General features: G+C 42.0%; 1 protein-coding gene across 4 annotated transcripts in view; it reads right to left on the bottom strand.

The window, feature by feature from the left end:
• Acaca (acetyl-CoA carboxylase alpha) overlaps nt 1–22,396 on the bottom strand; it is a 273,487-nt gene that overhangs the window by 206,704 nt on the left and 44,387 nt on the right. For 2 of the 4 annotated variants that reach the window (XM_041664329.1, XM_041664328.1), the window contains exon 2: nt 170–216. In XM_041664329.1, the coding sequence (XP_041520263.1) occupies nt 170–216 (47 nt within the window). Of the gene's footprint in view, nt 1–169; nt 217–13,087; nt 13,320–22,396 lie in introns of those variants that run through there. The other 2 variants (XM_041664331.1, XM_041664330.1) reach the window with 2 other exon arrangements.

Consider the following 22,396-nt stretch of genomic DNA (forward strand, 5'->3'; position numbering starts at 1 on the left):
ATTGATTCTAGTCCTAAATTAGAGAAAGTAGTGGGTCATCACCATGGTCAGACTCCTTGTTCACTTGCCAATATTCTACACGAAAGACAACAAAACCCCACAGTTGAACATCTTAGCACATGAAAAGTTTTACTACATTGTAAACATAAAAGTATTATTTGAAACTGACCTCTTATAATTCTTATTGTCTCAGCAGATATCCACCTCCAAAAGGAACTAAACAAAGAGAAAAGGGAGATTTGAGGTTGCTTTTTCTGTTTGCTTTTTTAATCCCAAATTTTTGTTAATTCCAGTTTAATTCAGCATAGTACAAAAATAGTAAAATTCAAAATATCATGTTTTCTTGTAAATATTACTTAACTTGAAGCATAAAATTCAGTAATTTATTAGTTACGTAAAACAAAAGCATTTCTTATTTAGAAACTTGTATTATTTCTAAATATATTAAACAACAGTTCAAGCTTACTATTTCATAAAATAGTTTTTCTGAAAAAAAACACCCTATATTAAAAATAAATGCATTACACTTATTATTTCTAATATTTTATTTAAAACGAGGCACTAGAGAGAAAATATCTTGATTCTCTAAAATTCAGGTTGAGAATGTTTCCAAATGGTCAAAGACTAGAAACCAAGGCGAGGACAACATTCCCATTATACTAAATCCCAAAGTTCTAAAGGTCTAAAAAAGTCTCTATTTCCCAAATAATTGAAATACTTCTAAGTTAACAACTTAAAAATATCAGGGAAGAAATTCTACATTTTGATTATGTATAAAACATACCTAGGAGCTTTGCAAAACTACCCATGTGCGGTCATAACCTCTGCCCTATGCCTGCAATCCTAGCATTTGAAAGGCAGTGGAAGAAGGATCAGAAATTCAGCAACCCTTTGCAACACAGAAAGATCCAGACCCATCTGAGTAACATAAAACCTCGTCTTGAAAATAAATAAATAAAAAGAATAAAATAATAATAATAAAAAAACTTCTAAAGTACCCATGTGTTAATTCCACTCCAAATCTCTTAAATCAGATCTACAGTTGGAGGGGATAAAAGTACCTGAATTACCTTTATTTTTACTTTACATGTATGGTTGTTTTTCCTATACATACAGATGTATACTGCTTGCATGCCTGGTACCCATGGAAGCCAGAAGAGGGCATTGGATTCCCTGCAACTGGAGTTACAAGACTGTTATGAGCCATCGCGTGGGTGATAGAAATAGAACCAGGGTCCTCTGAAAGAGCAGTTGTGCTCTTAACCACTGAGTCATTTCTCTAACACCAGTTTTTTGTTTTTGTTTTTAGATTTATGTATTATGTATATAGTATTTGCCTGCATGTATAGTTGCATGCCAGAAGAGGGCATCAGATCTCATTATAGATGGTTGTGAGTCACCATGTGGTTGCTGGGAATTGAACTCAGGACCTCTGGAAGAGCAGCAGTGCTCAGGCTTTGATAATCTTCACCCTACCCCAGATATCTTAATTTTAAATTCAGTTGATAATACTAGTGTCTGGAAGGCTGAGGTAGAAGAATGGTCATTTCTAGATCAGCCGGAGCTGCAGGAGACCTTTTCTAAAACATAAAAGGGATGGTTCAGCATGTAAAAGTACTTGTACCAAGTCTGGCAACCTCAGTATTCATATAACAAGTTCTCTGACCTCTACAGGCATGCTATGGCTTGCAAACACACATCATGCCAATAAATAACATTCTTTTTTTTTAAAAAAAAAAGGGGGGGGGGAGAAAAAATAAGATTTATTTGTTGGTAGGAAGCTAACTAGATAGCTCAGTAAAATGTACTTGCCACCAAGTCTGAAGACCTGAGTTTTATCCTTGGGACCCACGTATTACAAGGACTACTGAAAGTTGATTTCCACATATGCTGGCACACACACACACACACACACATAAAGAAATTACAGAATTTAGTTGTTGGTAAAGTAGTTACAGACACCCAGATATTTTCTTGAAAAGCAGGGAAGTACTAAGTAACTAGATAAATCCACTAAACCAAAATCCTTACATAATCTCAAAACATTTCACCTGTGCACACGAAAGAACTAAAAAAAGAAAGAAGGACTGGTTGAGATTCTGTTTCTGAAGCTTCAGATTATATGATTTCTCTGCAACTAGTGAAGCCAGTTACCAGCCTGATAAAAGGCTAATTTTCCAGAAAGGGTCAAACAGTTTCTAGGCTGGGGGATACCAAGAAGAGTAAAAGGTACTCTTACCATGATGAAGTTGGATAAATTAATACATATATTAAGATCTCACAAGATGTTTTGCAGAATATGAAGAGGCAAAGCACTGGGGTAGGAGGGGGTGTTAGACAATTACTAGCAGGGGCCTTAAGCTAGTAACACTGAGGTACCTAGTTTCCGACCCAGAGCATCCTGCGATGCAGCTAACAGTCAGTAAGGCCCACTCACATTGTCAGAAGCTCTAATGACCTCTTCAATTCACCCTTCTAAATATAAGTAGGCAATTAAGTATTACCAGATGTCTAAGAAAGTATCCAGATGAAAGAAGCAAGAATAAGTAACTACTTGTAAAAACAAAACATATAACCAAAGATTATGAAAAACAAAATATAACTATGGGGAAGGAAGAAAAAGGTAGAAGGGCTCAGTTTCATTTCTGTGGTTATCCCCCACTCCCACCCCTAGTCACCTAGTCTAACCTAGTCTAAGCCTGAGAAAATACTAGACAAATTTGAATTGAGGAAGAGTCTATAATATAAATACTGACCAGTCTTCTGAACTTGAAAGTCATTTGGAAAGGCTAAAAACGTTCACAGATCAGAAGGTAAAGAACACAACCACCAAATGCAATGCAAAATCATGGTCTAGCTACCCCACAGGAAAACAATATGGGGCTGGGAGGGGTAAACTCTGAAAAATGTCTGCAGCAAACAATACTCTAAGAATGATAATTTCTTTTGTTCTTTTTTTCTTTTCTGTGTGTGTTGGGACTAAATAGCCTAGGGCCCCCAAATGCTGGGCAAATGTCCTGCCAGTGAGTACACCCCATATCCAATGTTAGCTTCTTAGAGCTGTTCATTCTGAGTAAAACTTAGTCAAAGGTGTGCAGGAGCTCTCTATAGAATATTTTCGTACAAATATTTCAATTACTACCTTAAAAAGTCTCAAGTCTAAAGAACTATCATTGTTATCCTAAAAGATCTAAGGGAACTATTACATATGCAAAACACAATGGTGTGTGTGTGTATATTTTTTTTCTTTTCTTTTCTTTTCTATTTTGTTTTGTGTGTGTGTGTGTGTGTGTGTGTGTGTGTGTGTGTGTTGCCCTGGCAGTCCTGGAACTCACTCTGTGGACCAGGCTGGCCTCAATTTCACAGAGATCCACCTACCTCTGCCTCCCAAGTGCTGGGATTAAAGGTGTGCACTACCACCGCCCGGCCTTTTTTTAAAAAAAAAAAAAGAAAAGAAATATTTTAAAAAACAAAAAATATACAGGGCACGGTGGTACATGCTTGTGATATCAAGAGGATTGCATCAAATTCCAGGCCAGCCTGGTCTACTTACTGAGTTTCAGGCCAGGCAGGGCTACACATGAAGACTCTATCTCAGAAAAACACAAAGAAAAAAAAAAACTGGAAGTAATTCCTTTTATTGTTTTTTACACAATATCTCACTGTTACCCAGGCTGGTCTCAACTTTGTGGGCTCAAGTAAGTGATACTTCTACTTCCGTTTACACTAAGATATAATTATTTTATTATTTATTACATTTGTTTATTTGTGTGTGCCCATGCACAAGTGTCTGTGGAAGTAGAAGGACAACCTGTGGGAGTCAGTTTCTCCTTCCACCACTTGGGTTCTGGAGTTGAAACTAAGGTTCTGCAGCTTGGCCAGCAGGTGCCCTTATCCACCTGGCCTAGAAATAATTCTTAAAACTTAAAAATGGGTTTGTGGATCATACATATCACTCCTGACAAAATATATAAATATTTTTAAATTTAAAGTTAAAAACATATCACAGAAATTTTTTAAAAGCTTATTATGAAATGATACAATGTGTTTTAAGTCAGTAAAAGTTAAAGAGATAAACAATAAGAAACAAAAGTTAAAGCGCCTACTAAAAAGGGCCAAATAAGAAAAACAGCTCCTAAAAGAACAAAATCAAGGGCAAAATATACATAAATTAATGTAATAATCCAATTAACATTTCCCAGTATGAGAGGGCATGACTGTCGGATTAAGAATGTCCATTAATGAGCTGTACGTGTAGCTTCATGGGGGAGCCCTAGCCTAGCTTCCATGAAGTCCTGGGTTCAATCCCCAAATGGAAAAAAGGGTCCACAAAATGCCTATCACAAAAAAGAAAAACAGATCACAAAGAAAATGAACGCAAGAGAAGACATGGTAAACCAGGCAATAGTGGTCTTTAATCCCAGCACTTGGAAGTCAAAGGCCAGCCTTAGAGCAAGTTCAAGAACAGCCAGGGTGCCGGGCGGTGGTGGCACACACCTTTAATCCCAGCACTTGGGAGGCAGAGGCAGGTGGATCTCTGGGAGTTCGAGGCCAGCCTGGTCTACAAGAGCTAGTTCCAGGACTGGCACCAAAGCTACAGAGAAACCCTGTCTCGAAAAACCAAAAAAAAAAAAAGAACAGCCAGGGTAACACAGAGAAACTCTCTCTTGAAAAAACCGGGGGGGTGGGGGGAGGTTGTTAAAGAAGTGGGAGGAAGAGGAAGCTTCAATAAGCTTTTAGAAATGGAAAATTGTGCCTTCATACAAATAATCAAGAATCATAAATGGACGTGGTGGGCACTCAGGAGGCAAAGGCAGGCAGATCTCTATGAGTTCAAAGTCAGCCTGGTCTACAAAGTTCCAGAGCAGCCAAGACTACACAGAAATTCTGTCTCCAAAAAAAAAAAAAAAAAAAAAAAAAAAAAAAAAAAAAAAAAAAAGGATCTTGCTGGGCAAGCTATTAATCTCTGCTACCCAAGAAGATGAGGCAAGACAATTTTAAATTTAAGACAGTCCCTGGACTACAGTGAATTCAAAGCCTGAGTATAGTTGGATCCTATCATACTTTTTTTAAAAGCCCAAATATAGAGGGGTCAGAGACACCACAAGAACACAGCACCACAGAATCAACTGACAGGGACTTATGGGGCCTCACAGAAATCAGGAAGCTTGTAAGTGATGACCTAGGTTCTTCTGTATATTACGTTCTGGCTAGAAGCTTGGTGTTATGTGGGATGCCTAAAAGGGGGAGTGGGGCTGACTCTTGCCTGCTGGTGGGACCCTTTTCCTCCTTCTGGGTTGCTTTCTCCAGGTTTGATGTGACAGTATGTGCCTGGTCTAATTAAGCAGTGTTTGGTTGATGTCCCTGGGAGGCCTCTGCTCCTTTCTGAGGGGGGATGGGAGGTGAGGGTGGAGGGCTAGGGAGAGGAGAAGGAGGGGAAACTGCAGTCAGGATATGAGAGAATAAGAATAAAAAAAAAAAAAAAAGCCCAGGCATGATGCACACCTTAAATGCCAGCACTCAAGGAGGCAGAGGCAGGCAAGTGACCCTGTGAGTTTGAGGCCAACTTGGTCTACATAATGAGTTTCAGAACAGCCAGAGCTTCACCGTGAGACCACCTCAAAAACAAAACAAAACAAAACAAAAAGGCACTGAAATGAGTAAGAAATCTTAAATGGGAATATGAATTACATATTTTTACACCTATGTTAAATGGAGGATGGGGCATAATAAGTAATTAAAGCAGAAAAATGTTCTAATTCTTAGAATAAGCAGAAGTATCTATAGGTTTTTCACCTTAGTTTGAAATGACTCATAAAAACACACACAAAAGAGAGTAGTAAAGCAAATGTGGCAAAAGGTTAAAAATTGATGACTCTGGGTGAAGGGAACATTAGTGTCTATTGCACTATTATTTGTAAGCTGAAATTTTTTAAGTAAAAAGTCAAAAATTATTTACCTCCCATGTATTTTTTTCTCAGGATGCCACTAAAGGATATTCTCCACCCAAATGAGAGAACAAAGCAAGATTGTGGAAGATGGAATATGAATTCTCCAGCAGCAGAAAAGATGGTAAAGAGAATCCCTAAGGTGATGGTGAGGGAGTCCAGGATGACCATTAAGTGTAAGATGCAATAGGCAAACAATTTAGCCTGGAGCCAGCCAGAAAAGTTTGAGAAAAATTTTATAGATGAAAATTAATGGACTATCTGGCTCATATCAGTGTCCTGAGAGACTTAGAAAACTGGTGAATAGTTTATATATGGTAAACTGACAGAAAGCTAACAACAGAAATAAAGACCATTATCTCCAAAGAAAGAATTGTACAGGAAAGAAATCATAGCATACAACTAAATCCTATACAGCATTTACACACTCATAATATAAACTTCCTAATTAAAAATAAGGCTATAAAGTAACCCATCTAGGTGGTCAGTTGGTGGATATAAGAAAGATAAAGATGGGCTGGAGAGATGGCTCAGTGGTTAAGAGCATTGCCTGCTCTTCCAAAGGTCCTGAGTTCAATTCCCAGCAACCACCTGGTGGCTCACAACCATTTGTAATGAGGTCTGGTGCCCTCTTCTGGCCTGCAGGCATACAAGCAAACAGAATAATGTATACCTAATAAATAAATAAATATTTAATAAAAAAATTTTAAAAAGATAAAGATGAATAATGAGGATAAGGAGTAGACTGAGAGCCAAATCTTCAATATCTATTGTAAGATATCAATAGGCAATGTTTAAAAGTTGTGAAAACTCAAGATGCAGCAAGATAAGTATGTTATTCACACACAAAAATATATATCACAAATGTATCTAACAAGAGAAACCAAAGTAGGAATGCTTAGGATTTTAATAAATTTTGTGGACCATGTAACTTTTTAAACTATAGGCAAGGGGTTAGGGATATGGTAATGTGCTGGTCTAGGGTATATGATGGCCTGGATTCAATAAGGGAGGGATGGAGATAAGAACTTATCAGGTAAGGTATGGCCCATACCTTTAATTCCAGGACTTGATGACCCCAGACTCCAAGGAAAATTTCTGGACATTAAAAGATTTATAACATTTGCACACTTTTTTTTTTTTCTTTTTCGAGACAGGGTTTCTCTGTGGTTTTGGAGCCTGTCGTGGAACTAGCTCTTGTAGACCTAGATCTTGTAGATCCTCCTGCCTCTGCCTCCAAAGTGCTGGGATTAAAGGTGTGTGCCACCACCGCCCGGCTCACATTTGCACACTTTTAATTCCATCACTTGGAAGGCAGAAGCAGGTGGAACTCTGAGTTCTAGGCCAGCCAAGGCTACATAAAGAAACTTTATCTAAAGCAAACAAAAAAAATTATAACATTAAATGCAAATTATCTAACTAGGCATGGAGGTGCAAACGTGTAACCTCACTACTTGAGGAAGGGACAGAAGGAACAGACGTCACAGTCAGCCTGGCTATTACGGCTACAATATAAGTTGGAACCCATCAGTAAACTGGGTAAAATCATGCCTAAAAATAAGTAAATGGGGGCTGAAGAGATGGCTCAGCGGTTAAGAGCATTGCCTGCTCTTCCAAAGGTTCTGAGTTCAATTCCCAGCAACCACATGGTGGCTCACAACCATCTGTAATGAGATCTGGCACCCTCTTCTGGCTTGCAGACATACACACAGACAGAATATTGTATACATAATAAATAAATAAATATTTTTTAAAAAAACAAGTAAACAACCTGGATGAAGTACCAGGAGCCTCTAATCCCATCGCAAAAGCGGCAAGAGGATTGCTGAATTCAAGGTCAGCCTGACCTATAAAGTGAGTATTAAGCCAGCTTGTAAAATGTCACAAAGAACAAATAAAAAAAAAATATTCCATAACTAATAAGAAATTAAAGGAGGGGTGGGTTGCACACCTTTAATCCCAGCACTCGAGAGCCAGAGGCAGGCAGATCTTTGTGTGTTCAAGACCAGCCTGATCTACAGAGTTAGCTCCAGGACAGCCGGGAATACGCAGAGAAACCTGTCTCAAAAAACAAAATAAGGGCTGGAGATTGCTAAGTGGTTAAGAGTACTGTTCTTCCAGAGGTCCTGAGTTCAATTCCCAGCAACCACATGGTGGCTCACAACCATCTGTAATGAGGTCTGGTGCCCTCTTCTGGCCTGCATACATACATGCAGACAGAATATTGTATAAATAATAAATAAATAAATAAGAAAAAAAGAAAGCCTGCTACAAGTTTCATAGTTACTTTAAGAAAAAAAAAGAAATTAAAAACACTGTTTGCTACTGGTGTAGGTAACAAGGTGGTTATAAAACAAAGATGGGAGGGTAAACACTGCTTTCATCTTTTTGTACTTAAATTTTGAAATTAACTTGTATATGTATCATTAACTTAAGATTTTAAAATAAACTTAGTCAGCCTTCCCATTAATCCAAAATACTATGACCCTTTATCTTGAGCATTTAATTCAGACAACAAAAATATTATTCACACATTAGCACTGTATGTTTTACTGTGTAAATGACTTTTGTTGTTGTTGTTAGTTGCTCTGTAGATCAGGCTGGCCCCGAACTCTGATCCTCCATCTCTGCCTCCCAAGTGCTGGGATTAAAGGCATGTGCCATCATTGCCCAGATAGGTCTATTTTTCAAATTTAACAAGTTCATTCAAAAATTTCAAACTTTTGTTATCATATCAAATAAAATTATTTATACTGGCTGATTGTAAGATGACCTCTCTGGCTGGGAGGTGGTGGCGCACACCTTTAATCCCAGCACTTGGGAGGCAGAGGCAGGTGGATCTCTTTGAGTTTGAGGCCAGCCTGGTCTAAAGAGCAAGCTCCAGGACATGCTCCAAAGCTACAGAGAAAAACTGTCTCAAAAAACCAAAAACAAGAAAAAAGAAAAAAAAAAGAAGACCTCTTCAAAACTTACATATATGGCCATATGACTTCAATCCCCAGTGTTATAGAATAGTGATTATTTTTGCAGTTCCTCATATAATGAAGTCAGAACAAAATGCTGTAAGAATGTAATGAAACTGTCTCAAAGAAAAACACTAGCAACTGGCAGCAGTTGAAGCCACCAACCTACAGGTATAGTGATTAGCATCCCTTTTTGGTTTCACTTTTTACTTTTTCTGAAAAAGGTTTCTTCTCATGCAGTCCTTGGCTCACTTGGAACCTGCTATGTATGTACACCACACTGGCCTCAAACTCATGGAAGTCCTGTTTCTGCTTCCTGAGTTCTGAGATTATACACAAGGGCTACCACACCCAAGAAAATCCCTTATTGTGAAAATACTTCTCAACATCCCAAAACCAAATGGCATAACGGCAACTTGAAAAAGTAACAAATTAGTAAGAGAACTCAATCATTAGAACACACTGGACGAAGATTAACTGGCTGAACCTGCAAGAGCTTACGCCAGATCAGGTGCACTCTTCATGCAAGTGAAACATCCTTGTAATATACTGTCGAGTTTTTTATTTATATCACGTCAAATGAACCATTACATTCAAGCTGAGAATTCTCACTGAAGTTTTAGAAATTAAAAAACCGACATAAATAACTTAAATAGGAACCTGTTAAACTGGATGATCAGTGAGGACGACCTTCAAATGGTAGTCCCCTCAACAGCGATTAAGACTTCTTTTCAGCCAATGAGGCTTCAGTGTTTATTCACTTCTTCATAAGCCTATTGAGTTAAATGTATGGAAAGATGCTTGGTCTGTGACTTCTACAATTATTCATCTTTTTTTTTTAATTTATTTATTTATTAAGGATTTCTGCCTCCTCCCCGCCACCGCTTCCCATTTCCCTCCCCCTCCCCCCGATCAAGTCCCCCTCCCTCATCAGCTCAAAGAGCAATCAGGGTTCCCTGACCTGTGGGAAGTCCAAGGACCGCCCACCTCCATCCAGGTTCAATTATTCATCTTTAAGAACATGCTAAGGGTAGAGATATGGCTCAACTAGTAAACAAGCTTCAAGAGCAAGCCTGGCCACTCGAGTTCAATCTTTGGTGACGACAAGGGAATGAGAGAACTAACTCCCCAAAACTGTCTTCTGACCTGAGCTCACTCCCCCCCTGCGCCATACGCACATATAATTTTAATAGTTAGATAATGATAAAATAACTCTTTTCTGAATTGTTGAAAAGAATACCCTTTTTCTCCCAAGTACAAACATTAAATTTAAGTATATTATTACACATTTTGTTTGTTTCCTCATCCAATAATGTCAGCTAAAAATGACAAAAACAAAAACAAACAAAAAAGGAATACTTAACTTTTTGACATTCCAAAACGGTGTCATCTACTAACGCCTTGGTCCTATTCATAGATACTTTGGGGTTCATGTGGCCTGGGGGCTGTAGGCTGGAAATGCCTTAATTTTAAAGAAAGGTGCAGTGGAGTGAGGATATTGAGCTGGTTAGATGTTGGCTGCCTGCTTAGAACCCACAGAGCCCCGAGTTCAGTCCCCAGCCCTGCATAAAAAAAGGTGAGAAGGCCTAGAAGACAGCGCAGCACATAAAGGAACTTGGCAGGAAACCAGGTAGAAGGGAACCAACTCTCGGATATTGTCTTCTGATATCATGTGCATGCACTCGTGTGCACACACAAGCACACATGTGCACGACACACACACGAATAAATGTAAAAAAGAAAACGAGTATGGTGATGTGCACCTGTAATCCCAGGAGGCAGCTCAGCTGGCAAAGGGGATTGCTGTTGAGTTGAGGATCTGAGTTCAATCCCCAGGGCTCACATGACATAGAAGAAGAAAACACTTCAGGCTGTCTTCTGATCTCCACATGTCATGCTTATGCTCCCCGCAAAATTAAATCGATACAAGTTTTTGGTTTTGTTTTTTTTTAAGAGCAGTGAAGATGACTGTGGAGTAAAAACACTTGTGGGGCCTGAAACCTGAGATCAAACCTGAAGACCCACTCCCTAACACTCCCTAAGGTCGTTCTGAGACCTGAGATCAAACCTGAAGACCCACTCCCTACCACTCCCTAAGGTCGTCCTCTGACCTCCACACGTGCCCCTCAGCCCCTCATTACCACACACACACAAACACAGCAAAAACAAATAAATGTAAAACAAAGAAGAAAAGAGAATAAAGGAAAAACCAAGTGTGCCTTGAGAGGCAGAGGCAGGCAGATCTCCGAGTTTGAGGCCAGACTGGTCTACAAAGTTCCAGGACAGCCAAGGATCCACAAAGAAATCCTACCTAAGGGGAGAGAGGGAGGGGAAAAGAGGAGAGAGAGAAGAGAGCAAGGGGAGGGGGGAACAGAAGAGGGGGCAGAGAGAGAATAAGAAAACAGAGCAAAGAATGGTGGCACATGCCTCGTACTTGAGACACTGAGGCAGGAGGATTCCAAGTTCAGGGTGAACATATGGAGACCCTCCAAATAAAAACCAAACGCTAGCTTCAGAGCAGTTAAACCAGTCTGTGTGACAGGAAAGTTTTCCTACTCATTAGCTGAAAAGTGCTCTCCACCTGAGCTCACAGCGCTTTAGAGTTCTCCAAGACTAGCTTTCACAATGACAGGTCTTTGACATTACCTAGCTGTGGTCTGAGGTATAAATTCATTAAGTGAAAGGCTATTTCCCACCTTTTCCTCTCATTTTAAAAACAAATTAATCTTACCTTTGATGTATTTCTATTCTTACTTTGGTAAAACGTAAGCAAAGCTTCTACAACACTAATAATAAACACAGGCAGCTTCAGAAATTAGTATTTTACCGTTGACATCTTTCACTGACCCACAGGTTTTGATAATTATTATTGGGGTCACACCAACACTCCTGTTAAAGCTCAAGTCGTATTTAGAAATAAAACAGAAGCCAAAGAAGTGGGAGAAGACTTGCTACTTTGCAGCAAGCAGGCACCTACTACCTGCACTACTAAAAGCGACCCAACTCTAGACAGCGATGCTTTCCCAAGGAGTGTTTGTCAAACCGGCACAGAAATCCCCAAGACAGATGTCAAGGGCATCCCCATTCATGAAGCAACAAATTAGAATGTTCCTATCCCCTAAGAGTGGAAACTATGTAACGAAGGAAAGAATATTTCCAAGCCTGAACTGTAGGACAAGAGGGGGAAAAAATGAAATAGAAAAGTAAAGTGAGATCAACTTCTGAGAGCGAAGGCCAGGTCATGAGATTTATTCCGCACATTGGAAAGTTTCTGAAACACTTTATGCAGACATGGAATCAGGAAATCCTGAAGTCTCCTGATTTGTCTTAAATCTCCCAACACATCCATCTAAAATTATTTCCCCTGAGCAGATATACTCCTGTATGCTTTTAGAAAAACCCACAAGGGCTACATGAACCCCTGAGCTTTAAAGCTGATTCCAAGTGTCCACTTGCCGGATACTCAGTTCCAAATAATACCGTCCCAGACGTGGGCCGAATCTCCACGCTCATTTTCCTCTGCAATCTTTAGCTTCCCATCACCTTCTTATGTCCTATCTCCAACAGCTGCCCCAAACTAGCAAGAAGAACGCCAAGGGGAGCGTTAAGAGCTGGCGCGTAGTTTTTCCTACTTCCGTCCCTCATAGAAACCCTCAAATCCTGCGAGCAGGAACTGGCAAGGGGACAGCGCGCCCGGCCTGATACAAAGGCACAGTGAGAGGCACAGCAGCCCGCGCCTCGGCGCCCCACACCTCTCTCTGCAAGAGAGGAACAAGACTTTCCAAGCCACCAGACCCGGCCCTCAGCACCCGCCTCCCACGTGCTCTTGTCCCTCTCGGAGCCCAGGGTCGGAAGCCAAGACTCAACCCGGCGAGTGGCAGCCAGCAGCGGGCGGACACCCCGGGTCCTCCCGTAGGGCCCCGGGCGGCACTCCTCCCGGGTTCCGGGGTCTCGGCCCGCCAGCCCTGGACCCCAGAGCCCTCCAAACGGAGCCCGGGGGAGGGGGCCTGGAGGCTGCGGAGCTGAGGGGAGGACCCGGCTGCCCAGCCCGGGGTCTGCATGGGATGGAGCCCCACCGCGTGCGGGCGGGCGGAGGCTGTGAGGCCGCCCCCTGTCGGCTGCCCTTCCCCGGCCCGACTCGGGCCGCTCCGGGTGGCGCTGCGGCCCTTCCCTCACCTCAGGCTGGCGGCACGCACCGACCGAGGGTCGCCGAGCCCTGTGCCGAAGCGTGCTGGGCGGGAGGCGACGCCGGCAGCTCCGCGATGGCTGACAGGCGCTCGGCAGGCCGGCGGGGCACCCGGGCCGAGGAGGGAGGGGCTACGACGGCCTGCCCCGCCCCCGGCCCGCCCCCGCCCAGCCGCCCACCTCAGCCGCCCAGCCCCATGAGGTAGGCGCGCGTCCGGGGTTACTCCAGGCCGTTCACCTCCGACCCCGCTCCGGGCAGCCGCGCGATCCCGGCGCCAGGGGGAGGGGGAGAGGCGCGGGCTCCGGCCGGCGTCAGCCAATGGGAGCGCGGCGCGGGGCGGAGCGACGTGAGGCGATGCCGATGGTCCGAGCGCCGCTCTGCCATTCCGGGCCGAGCGGTGCGAGGGCGGGCGGGTCCGGGACGTGGCGGTTACCCCTTCTGCCAGGGAGGCTTTGGGGCCGGCCCGACGGCTCCACCTCCCGGCAGAGAGCAGAGTGGATGCAATGGTTCCGCTCCAACCTCCCTGCAAGGACCTGCGGCCAGTAGCGCGGGAAGGGAACCCAGAACCCAATGGGACTAAGTGGTGCAGGAGGCGATGTACGGGCCCTGCCTTGATGGGCTGTAGCATTGCTAATCCTGACGCTAATGAGGTGGATATCAAGCCCATCCACTGCCTTCAGGTTAGTGCAGGCTAACCAAGGCAATTAATCCCTCCCCAGCCCTTTGCTTAGCTCCCCAGCCTACCTGAAAGGAGCTGTTGAAGAGAAATGTTAGTAAAGAAAGTTTGGTGGACAAGGCCGGGTACAAAGGACAGCAGTCTCATGCTGTCTTCAACAGTTAAGCACCAGTGAGTCCTGACTTCTGTGATTTCCTTCCAACCTTTCCTGGGGTTGCCCCAAGCCTTTTGAGGTGAAGCCAACAAGATTTCTCCAGGTCTGCCACTTCACAGCAAGACTTTCATGGCAGTGCGCATTGTTGATTAGTGGCGACTGGAAGAATTCCCAACACAATATAACCTTGGGCATAGGTGCAGTGGCGATGACAGGAGACCCATTTGACAAGAACAGGGTGAATTCTAACCTAGTGCAAGAATTCAGAGGACCCGGAGTTCTTTTCCCAGTCCTTATACAAGCCCACGATGAAGGCCAGGGAAGATGCAGAGAACATTATTACCAGAAGAGGATTTCAATGCCAGAGGGCAAAAAGTGAAAAGGGTAGAAGGCCCCACCCCGGGAAACACATTCGTGGATGGAAGCTAAGTCAAGACGACTCTAAGATTGGTCAACAGGAACAATGGGACCCCCTCATTACCATTAGGGGGCAGCTTCTCCAAGAATTTGCCCACTCACTTGAAGTAATAAGGGTTGGAAACAAATTGGAGAATTAGCGAATTTTACAAAACAGTGACCTATATTTTAACAGTAACTGTGTCATTGGGATAAATGTCAGCTGAACAAAGGAAACTCCGAGCTTAGAGAGAGAGAGAGAGAGAGAGAGAGAATTGAGCAAGACTTTCTGGTTTAACAAGCTGTTTGACTGACTAAGAATGATCTGGAAAGTTTTGCCTCTTCATGGTAGTACTCTCTGAAGCTGGCATGAAGAAGTGACCAAGGAAAGAATTTTAAACCGTTGAAGTTGCCTCCTGTTCTTTTACCTTTTAAATGGTACAGTCTCTTTCTCTAGGACTCTTAATGGTGTTGCCATTCGTCAGCTTTAGGGATGCCACAATAATGGATTTATCCTCTAAACTTCAGGACTGTGGGATGTGTGCGAGACTCCATCCTTGAGCGAGGTATTCAAATAGTCCAGCGCTCAGGACGGGCGAGTGAGATGGCTCAGCAGGTAGAGGTGTTTGCCACCAAGCCTGAGGACCTAAGTATTGCCATTGTCCTTAGACCCCACATGGTTGAAGGAGAAAACTGAACAAGGTTCACAAGTACACTGGGGCATGCACATGTACACACACACACACACACACACACGCACATGTAAAAAAAAAATGAACTACTCAAGGAAAGGCCTAATGAAAGACCTAACAGAAAGAGTGCGTGCACTTACGAGACAGAGGCAGGAGAACTGGGCCTTCAAGTGTGTCTGTAACCTGGCCTTAGGAGACTAAAGAAAGACACAAAACAACAAAAAGCTACAGGAAAGAAAACCAAGACAGATGATAGCCCAAGACAGTTCCAAAGAATCTGTATCAAACACTGAGACACAGATGAGCAGAGGACTGGCAAAGGCCTGGAACAGGAACCACTCCTAAGTGTTGTGCTATTTAGGGCAGGCCAAGACCTGCCCATCCTACCATAGGCTTTTTAGAGCTGATCTCCATGAATCCTTGCCAGACAAGCCATATGTCTGTAAGAGGTGGAGGAAGAAAGCCGAAGAGTAGAGAAAACATACTATACAAGACTGACAGGTGGAGGAGAAGGAAGTGAGTACACACGCTAGAAGCTGAAACCATGGGTCTTTTCTGGGCTGAATTATATCCCCAAAATCCAATGCTGAAGTCCTAATTTATAGTACCTCAAGATGCGGGGGAGGGGCTTGGAGATAGGGTATTTAAGGATATTAATAAGTTAAAACAATATCATTTAGGGTACACCCTAGTAAAATAAACAAATGAATATTAAGATACAGATAAGCGGAGAAGATCCTTTGAAGACAGGGAGAAGACAATGGTTGACAAGCCATTTCCACTGCCAACACTTTAATCACAGACCTTTCGCCTTCAAAAATATAGAGTTCTATATTGTTTCTATGATGTGGTATTTTGTTATAACTACCGTAAAAGACATAACACAAAGTCCCCAGATTTTTCAAAAGTCGTGTAGTGTCTGGAGAGCTAGTTCAGCAGTACTGACCACTCTTCCAGAAGGCCTGGATTCAATTTCTAGTACCCAGGTGGGTGGCTCACAGTCTATAATTACAGTTCCAGGGGAATCTGACACCCTCTTCTGGCTTCTTCAGGCCCCAGGCACACATGTAGTACACAGCAAGTGTCTGGAAAAAACACTCAATTATAAAAAAAAATATTTTTAAGAAAAAAATAGATTGTGTAAGGAGGAAGTCAGCTCTTCCTGTATGTGGCCTGAAAGTGACCTATAAAAATTGTTCACTACTTCCTTGACCCAGAAAACACTATAAAATCATGCAAATCAAGAGGTTCAAATCCTCATGTTCACTTTAAGAAAGTGAAACTGCCCAGGTCACCAAGGATATGCATATTCAAAAAGCCACCAAGTGTCTAAAACATAGCATTTTTTAAAAGATATTTATTCATTTACTTATTATGTATACAATATTCTGTCTACATGTGTGCCTATAGGCCAGAAAAGGGCACCAGACCTCATTACAGATGGTTGTGAGCCACCAGGTGGTTGTTGGGAATTGAACTCAGGACCTTTGGAAGAGCAGGCAGGAAGAGAGCCATCTCTACAGTCCTAAAATATAGCATCTTAAAGGAGCAACGTGTCCCTTTCTAACGGTATAACAGTGGAGTCAGGTTGTCCAAGCCAAAGAGTGGGTCTGTGGCTCAAAAAGAGTGCTGCATTTTTGCTGCATGCTTAAAAATGCAGAGTATGAACTGAAGGGTTTAGATGTAGGTTCTCTAGTCATTGAACATATCCAGGTGAACAAAGCACCTAAGGTGTGCTGGCGTACAGAGCTCATAGCCAAATTAGCCCAAACATGTGCTCCCCCTGCCACATCGAGGTGATCCTCTCTGAAATGAACAAACTGTTCCAAAGCCAGAAGAGGAGGATTCACAGAAGAAAAAGATGCTCCAGAAGAAAATGAAGAAACCAAAGCTTATGGCACAGGAATACATTCAGCATAAATAAATCAAGTTTAAAAGAAAGGGGGTGGCGGGCTGGGCAGGATGGTGCGTGCTTTTAATACCAGTACTCAAGAAGCAGAGGCAGACGCATCTCTGAGTTTGAGGCCAGGCTGGCCTACAAAGCAAGTTCCAGGATAGCCAGGACTACACAGAGAAACCCTGTCTCAACACATACACAAATGAAGTTGTATAGAGGTAACGGGAATTGATTCTAAGCATCCCAGCTCCCTTCATTGATGTCTTTCTCTTTTACAGGAGAATTCTGAGAGATCCTTGTCTGTAACGTGATTACAATCTATTTGGGAAGACAAAACTGGCACTCTTAAATATTACCTATATCTCATTCCATAGATGATAGTCATGAAAATTTGTAAAGGGCACAGATGAGAGATGATAAAGTCTCAGAAGTAGATAAGCCCATATATATCTAAATAGCATATTAGCATTTTCCAGGTAGTTCCATTTGGCAGTCATTTCTGCTTTAGATAAGAGCAGCATTTCTCAAGAGATGTTCCACTGACCACCTGTAATAGGAACACTGGAGTGCTTGTTTAAAATGTAGATTGTTGAGGCTGCAAGACGGCTCAACCTGTGAAGGGACTTGGCACTAATCATGATGACCTAAGTTTGATCCCCAGATCCCACATGTTAGAAACTAGAACAGCCTCCCACAAGTTATCAGACCTCCACATCAGCACCAAGTCATGCTCAACCCACATACACACACACAAGGTTGTAGATTCTCTTATACTTGTATATATGAATAGTCGCAGTCAATATGTACAATAAAAATTTTAAATGAAGAGGGAAAAGGGCAGGCAAGATGACTCAATGGCCTGGCGGTGGTGGCGCACGCCTTTAATCCCAGCACTCGGGAGGCAGAGGCAGGAGGATCTCTGTGAGTCAGCCTGGTCTACAAGACCTAGTTCCAGGACAGGAACCAAAAGCTATGGAGAAACCCTGTCTCAAAAAATCAAAAAAAAAAAAAAAAAAGATGACTCAATGGCTAAGACATTTGCCACTAAGCCTGATGACCTGAGTTCAATCCCAGAACCTACAAGGTGGAAATAGAACAGATTCCCACTAATTGCCTCCCAATTTACACACACACACACACACACATACACATGTATGTATGTATGTATTTACATGTTATTTTTAAAGGAAAAATGAAGACCCTTTTAAAAAGAAAACCTGATCATTGTTCACAATGAACTTTGACAACACAAGTTTAGTATTTAGCATTACTGTTCCCCTGTTTGCTGCCAGAGTATCTTGCTGAATAGCAATGTCTCCAACAGCTTTATTTCTAAGATAGCAATCTTCAGGTCAGGCTTGAGTTAAATGAAAGAAGGAAAGTGTATCTTTATCGTTTTGGAGCTGGAGCTCAGTGGTGGAGCATCTGCCTAGCATGCCTGCAGCTCTAGTTTCAATCCCGATGAAAAGGGAGGGGAAGGAAAGAAAGTATCTTAATAGAAATTGAACCTGCTGGTAAAATACTCAGATGTTAGCTGGGCGTGGTGACACAAACCAGTAATCCCAGCACTTGGGAGGCAGTAGCAGGAGGATTGCCACTAGTCTGAAGGCAGACTAGAATGCGTAAAGGGTTCTAGGTTAGCCAGGGTTACATAGTGAAACCCTGAATAAAATAAAATCAAGATGCCTTTTCCCAGTGACCCTCAATATTCATAGTCTGACCTGGCTTCTAGAATTTGCCATAATTTTTCTTAATTTTTATTTTTATGTATATAGGTGTTTTGCCATGGTTGTGGGGTCCCCTGGAACTGTAATTACAGACAGTCGTGAGCTTCCATGTGGGTGCTGGGAATTGAACCCAGGACCTCTGGAAGAGCAGTTCAATGCTCTTAACCACTGAGCCATCTCTCCAGCCCCTCCATAATTGTTTTTATATCTTTCCTTATGCTGTCAGACTTATCATTCCTCCTGTTTTTTCTGAATCGTTTTAGTCCTTGAAAGTCTCATTTTCTCTTAGACACTAGCTCTTCTCCAGCCTCCATTCATCTCTTTCCTGTACATTCTAGCAGCAGTATGGTTACCAGCACAAGGTACAGCGTTTTAATTCTGCTGTAGCTTTGTGCGCATATTAAAGACAGCACCCTCCAGTTTAGCACCCCTCTTTATAACTCTGAGCATAAGGCCAGGTATAGATATTAATTAGTGTTTCACTGACTGAAATAAAGATTAGCACTGTTCAGTGGTGGCCCGTGCCTTTAATCCCAGCACTCAGGAGGCAAAGGTGGTAGGTTGATCTGTGAGTTCAAGGCCAGCCTGGTCTACAGAGTGAGTTCCAGGACAGCCAAGCCTATATATATGAAGGAGAAGGAGAAGGAGAAAAGAAAGACTAGCACTGTACCTGAGAGGCCACTGTGATCCTGAGCTCTGCTTATCAGTCTCCACTTTGCCTTTGGGAGGTGAAGCCTCCAGTAAGTTACTTAGCAGCTCTATTGATGATCAGAATTCAAGAAAGCCAGCCCCTTGCCAAAAAGCTGTGGCTCCAGTTGTAAAATAAAAGGAACAAAGACCTTATCTGAACACCATTCAGGTTTGTCCAGAGTTAAGAGCCTTGGGGAACCTCACACCATAAGGTCAGAAAATCTCCTCACAGAGGCCTGGTGTCGAAAGGCAAGATTACATTGCATAATGAAGAACAGTGTTTATACTGGAGACTGCCCACGATACTTTCACATGGACACTAGGGTTTTCAGAGTGTACTTGGGTTTTCACAGGACATTTCAGCTCCCCTTCCCCCCCATTTTATCTAATCCCAAACACTTCCAGTCCCGAGCTGAATTTTAGACAGTTCCACACCTCAGTTTCTTCTTCCATGACACCTACACACAGGGGTGTGTGTGTGTGTTGTAGTGTGTATACATATACTAAACACCTGGAGAATGTTAAAGAGCTTTTTACTTAAAGGTAGAAAAACAGGATGATTTATTTACCTGTTGCTTAGTCCTGGGATTCTGACCCTGTGCTTCTCTGCTTTATAACCTACACACGTCATTCTCCTACAGCCATGAAAGACTTCCTGGCTAATTATTTCCTTCCCCTGTCATTACCCTCTGTTTAAGTTTTTTCAGTATCTCCATTACGTCAGATCAGACTTGAGCTTTTCCCGCTGCGGTTTAGGCATTTGTCTTCCTCAAATACCCTCAACTTCCCCATTGTTGTTTTGTATGAAGCACAATAAATAATAAAAATAACATAATATTTGCAGACTTTACTATCAAGGAACACTGATCCATTAGTCAACTTTTTATCCTTTTCATTCTATTTTCACAGCCTGAGCTAGCCCAAATTCTTCATTCTCCTGTCTCTATCTCCAGAGGGAATACAAGCTTGCGACAAAAGCACGCTCATCTTCCTTTATTAGATATTAAACCAGATTTCACGGCTTCTGTCTTTAGAGAGAAAAGCACTTCTGATAAATAACCCAGACATACAGATAGAAGGCTATTGCACAAATCCAGTGGCTCTCCTGTTCCCATGCAACTGATTTGCTTAATGGAAACAGGAGGATGATAATCAAAAGGAAATGTGACTTACATCAATGGATGAAACGCCCATAATCTTTTGAATAGGGGTCCATACAAATTTAGAAGAATTGATTCTTGGTAATCTAAGCCACAGATAAGGGAAGCTTCTTTTGTGCTATACATTATTTAAAAAGCAAAGCAAACAAACACAGAAAGACACCCATCTTGAGCTGTTTAATTAGAAAGACCAGCCTAAAATCCTAAGCCTTTCACTAATTAGCTTTGTCACTAATTAGACTGTAAACAAGTAACTCCTTTTCTGTGTCTCTGTTTCCTTGACTATACAACCAGCTATACAGGGTGATCTTTTAGATGAAATATAATCAAAATGTAAAGTACCTCTAGTAGAGTCTGAAACATAGGGAGCACATAGAAAATATTACTTGTTTTTTCCTCCCTATTCCCCCTTCACACATTTTCTATGAGTACTTAGAAAACATTCCAATGGATGCCCACTCGCTTCAGGAGTTCTGTGGCATTGAATTCTATGTTATTAATTCAGGATAGCAGAGCATGTGCTTGCAGAGAGGGAGCAAATGTCCATGAGCTAAGGTTTTGAGACCAACCACAGGGCTATACCTGGGTCTGCTCAGGCTCCTTTTATGTCATACTGGGACAGTTCTTTGGCCCCTCTGTCAAGATCATGGAACAAGGATCTGAGGAGATGGCTCAGTGGTTTGGGGTACTTGTTGCTCTTGCAGAGGACCCAGGTTTGATTCCTACCACTCACACGGTGGCTCACCATGACCCATAACTCCAGTTCCAGGGGATCTGATGCTCTCTTCCAACCTCTGAGGGCACCAAGCATGCACATGCTATATATACATACATGCAGGCTAAATGCTTACACACAAAATGAGTAAGTCTAATAAAAAATTTTTTAAAGAATATAGAACAGGTATATGTTACAAATGGAATTGCTATTGAAAACAACTTCTTAGAAAATAATTTACTATAAATAGTCAAGCTGAGCCTAACTTACATACCCTCTAATCCAGCTTCAACCTTTGTATTTATATTCTGGGAAACCTTCAAATATGATCCAAAATATTAACAACAATAGAGTATTTAAATTGTGCTATATTCATAAAATGGGATATTATAAAGGTAATTACAAAAAAGTTTGCTATATGAAACATTATGAATCAATTTTAAAATTAGTACTGAACAAAAAATAAAAGCCAGAGCTGGGCGTAGTGATGTGTGAATTTAATCCCAGCACTCAGGAGGAAGTGGATCTCTGTGAGTTCCAGGACAGTCTGGTCTACAAAGTGAATTTCAGGACAGTCAGCTGTGTAAAGAGACATTAAATAAATAAATACATACATACATACATACATACATACATAAGTTTCTAATTTAAAAAATAGACAAGGCATGGGGCAGCAGTGGAGCATACCTTTAATCCCAGCATTTGGGAGGCAGAGGCACATGGATCTCTGAGTTTGAGGCCAGCCTGGTCTACATAATGAGATGCAAGATAGCCAGGGCTACACAGAGAAACCCTGTCTCAGAAAAAAAAAGAGACGAGGCTAGGAGTGGTGACATATCCCTTTAATTCCAGGATGCAGAAGCAGGCAGACCTCTGTGAGCCTCATCTGTCTACCAAGTTGCAAGCCAGTCAGGACTACATACTAAGACCTTTTCTCAATAAAAAAAAATTAAAAGAAATATTAAATAAGAGACAAAAATCTGAATGAATGACAACAAAGTGTAATGATTCATATATATAAAGGTTACCACAAAGGTTCCCCATTGCTTTTTATTCAAGCCTAAAATTTTTTAAACTATTTATAGATTCTTAGAGAATTTCACATTATGCACCCCCTCCCACTCATTTCCAAGTCCTTCCATATCTGCCCTCCACGCTTGTAGCCTCCTCCCCTCCCTCAAAAAAAAATTTT

This window comes from Microtus oregoni, unplaced genomic scaffold (assembly GCF_018167655.1).
Source record: "Microtus oregoni isolate MIOR12 unplaced genomic scaffold, Mior012 000015F_ref0000493, whole genome shotgun sequence".
In the NCBI taxonomy this organism is placed as follows: Eukaryota; Metazoa; Chordata; class Mammalia; order Rodentia; family Cricetidae; genus Microtus; species Microtus oregoni.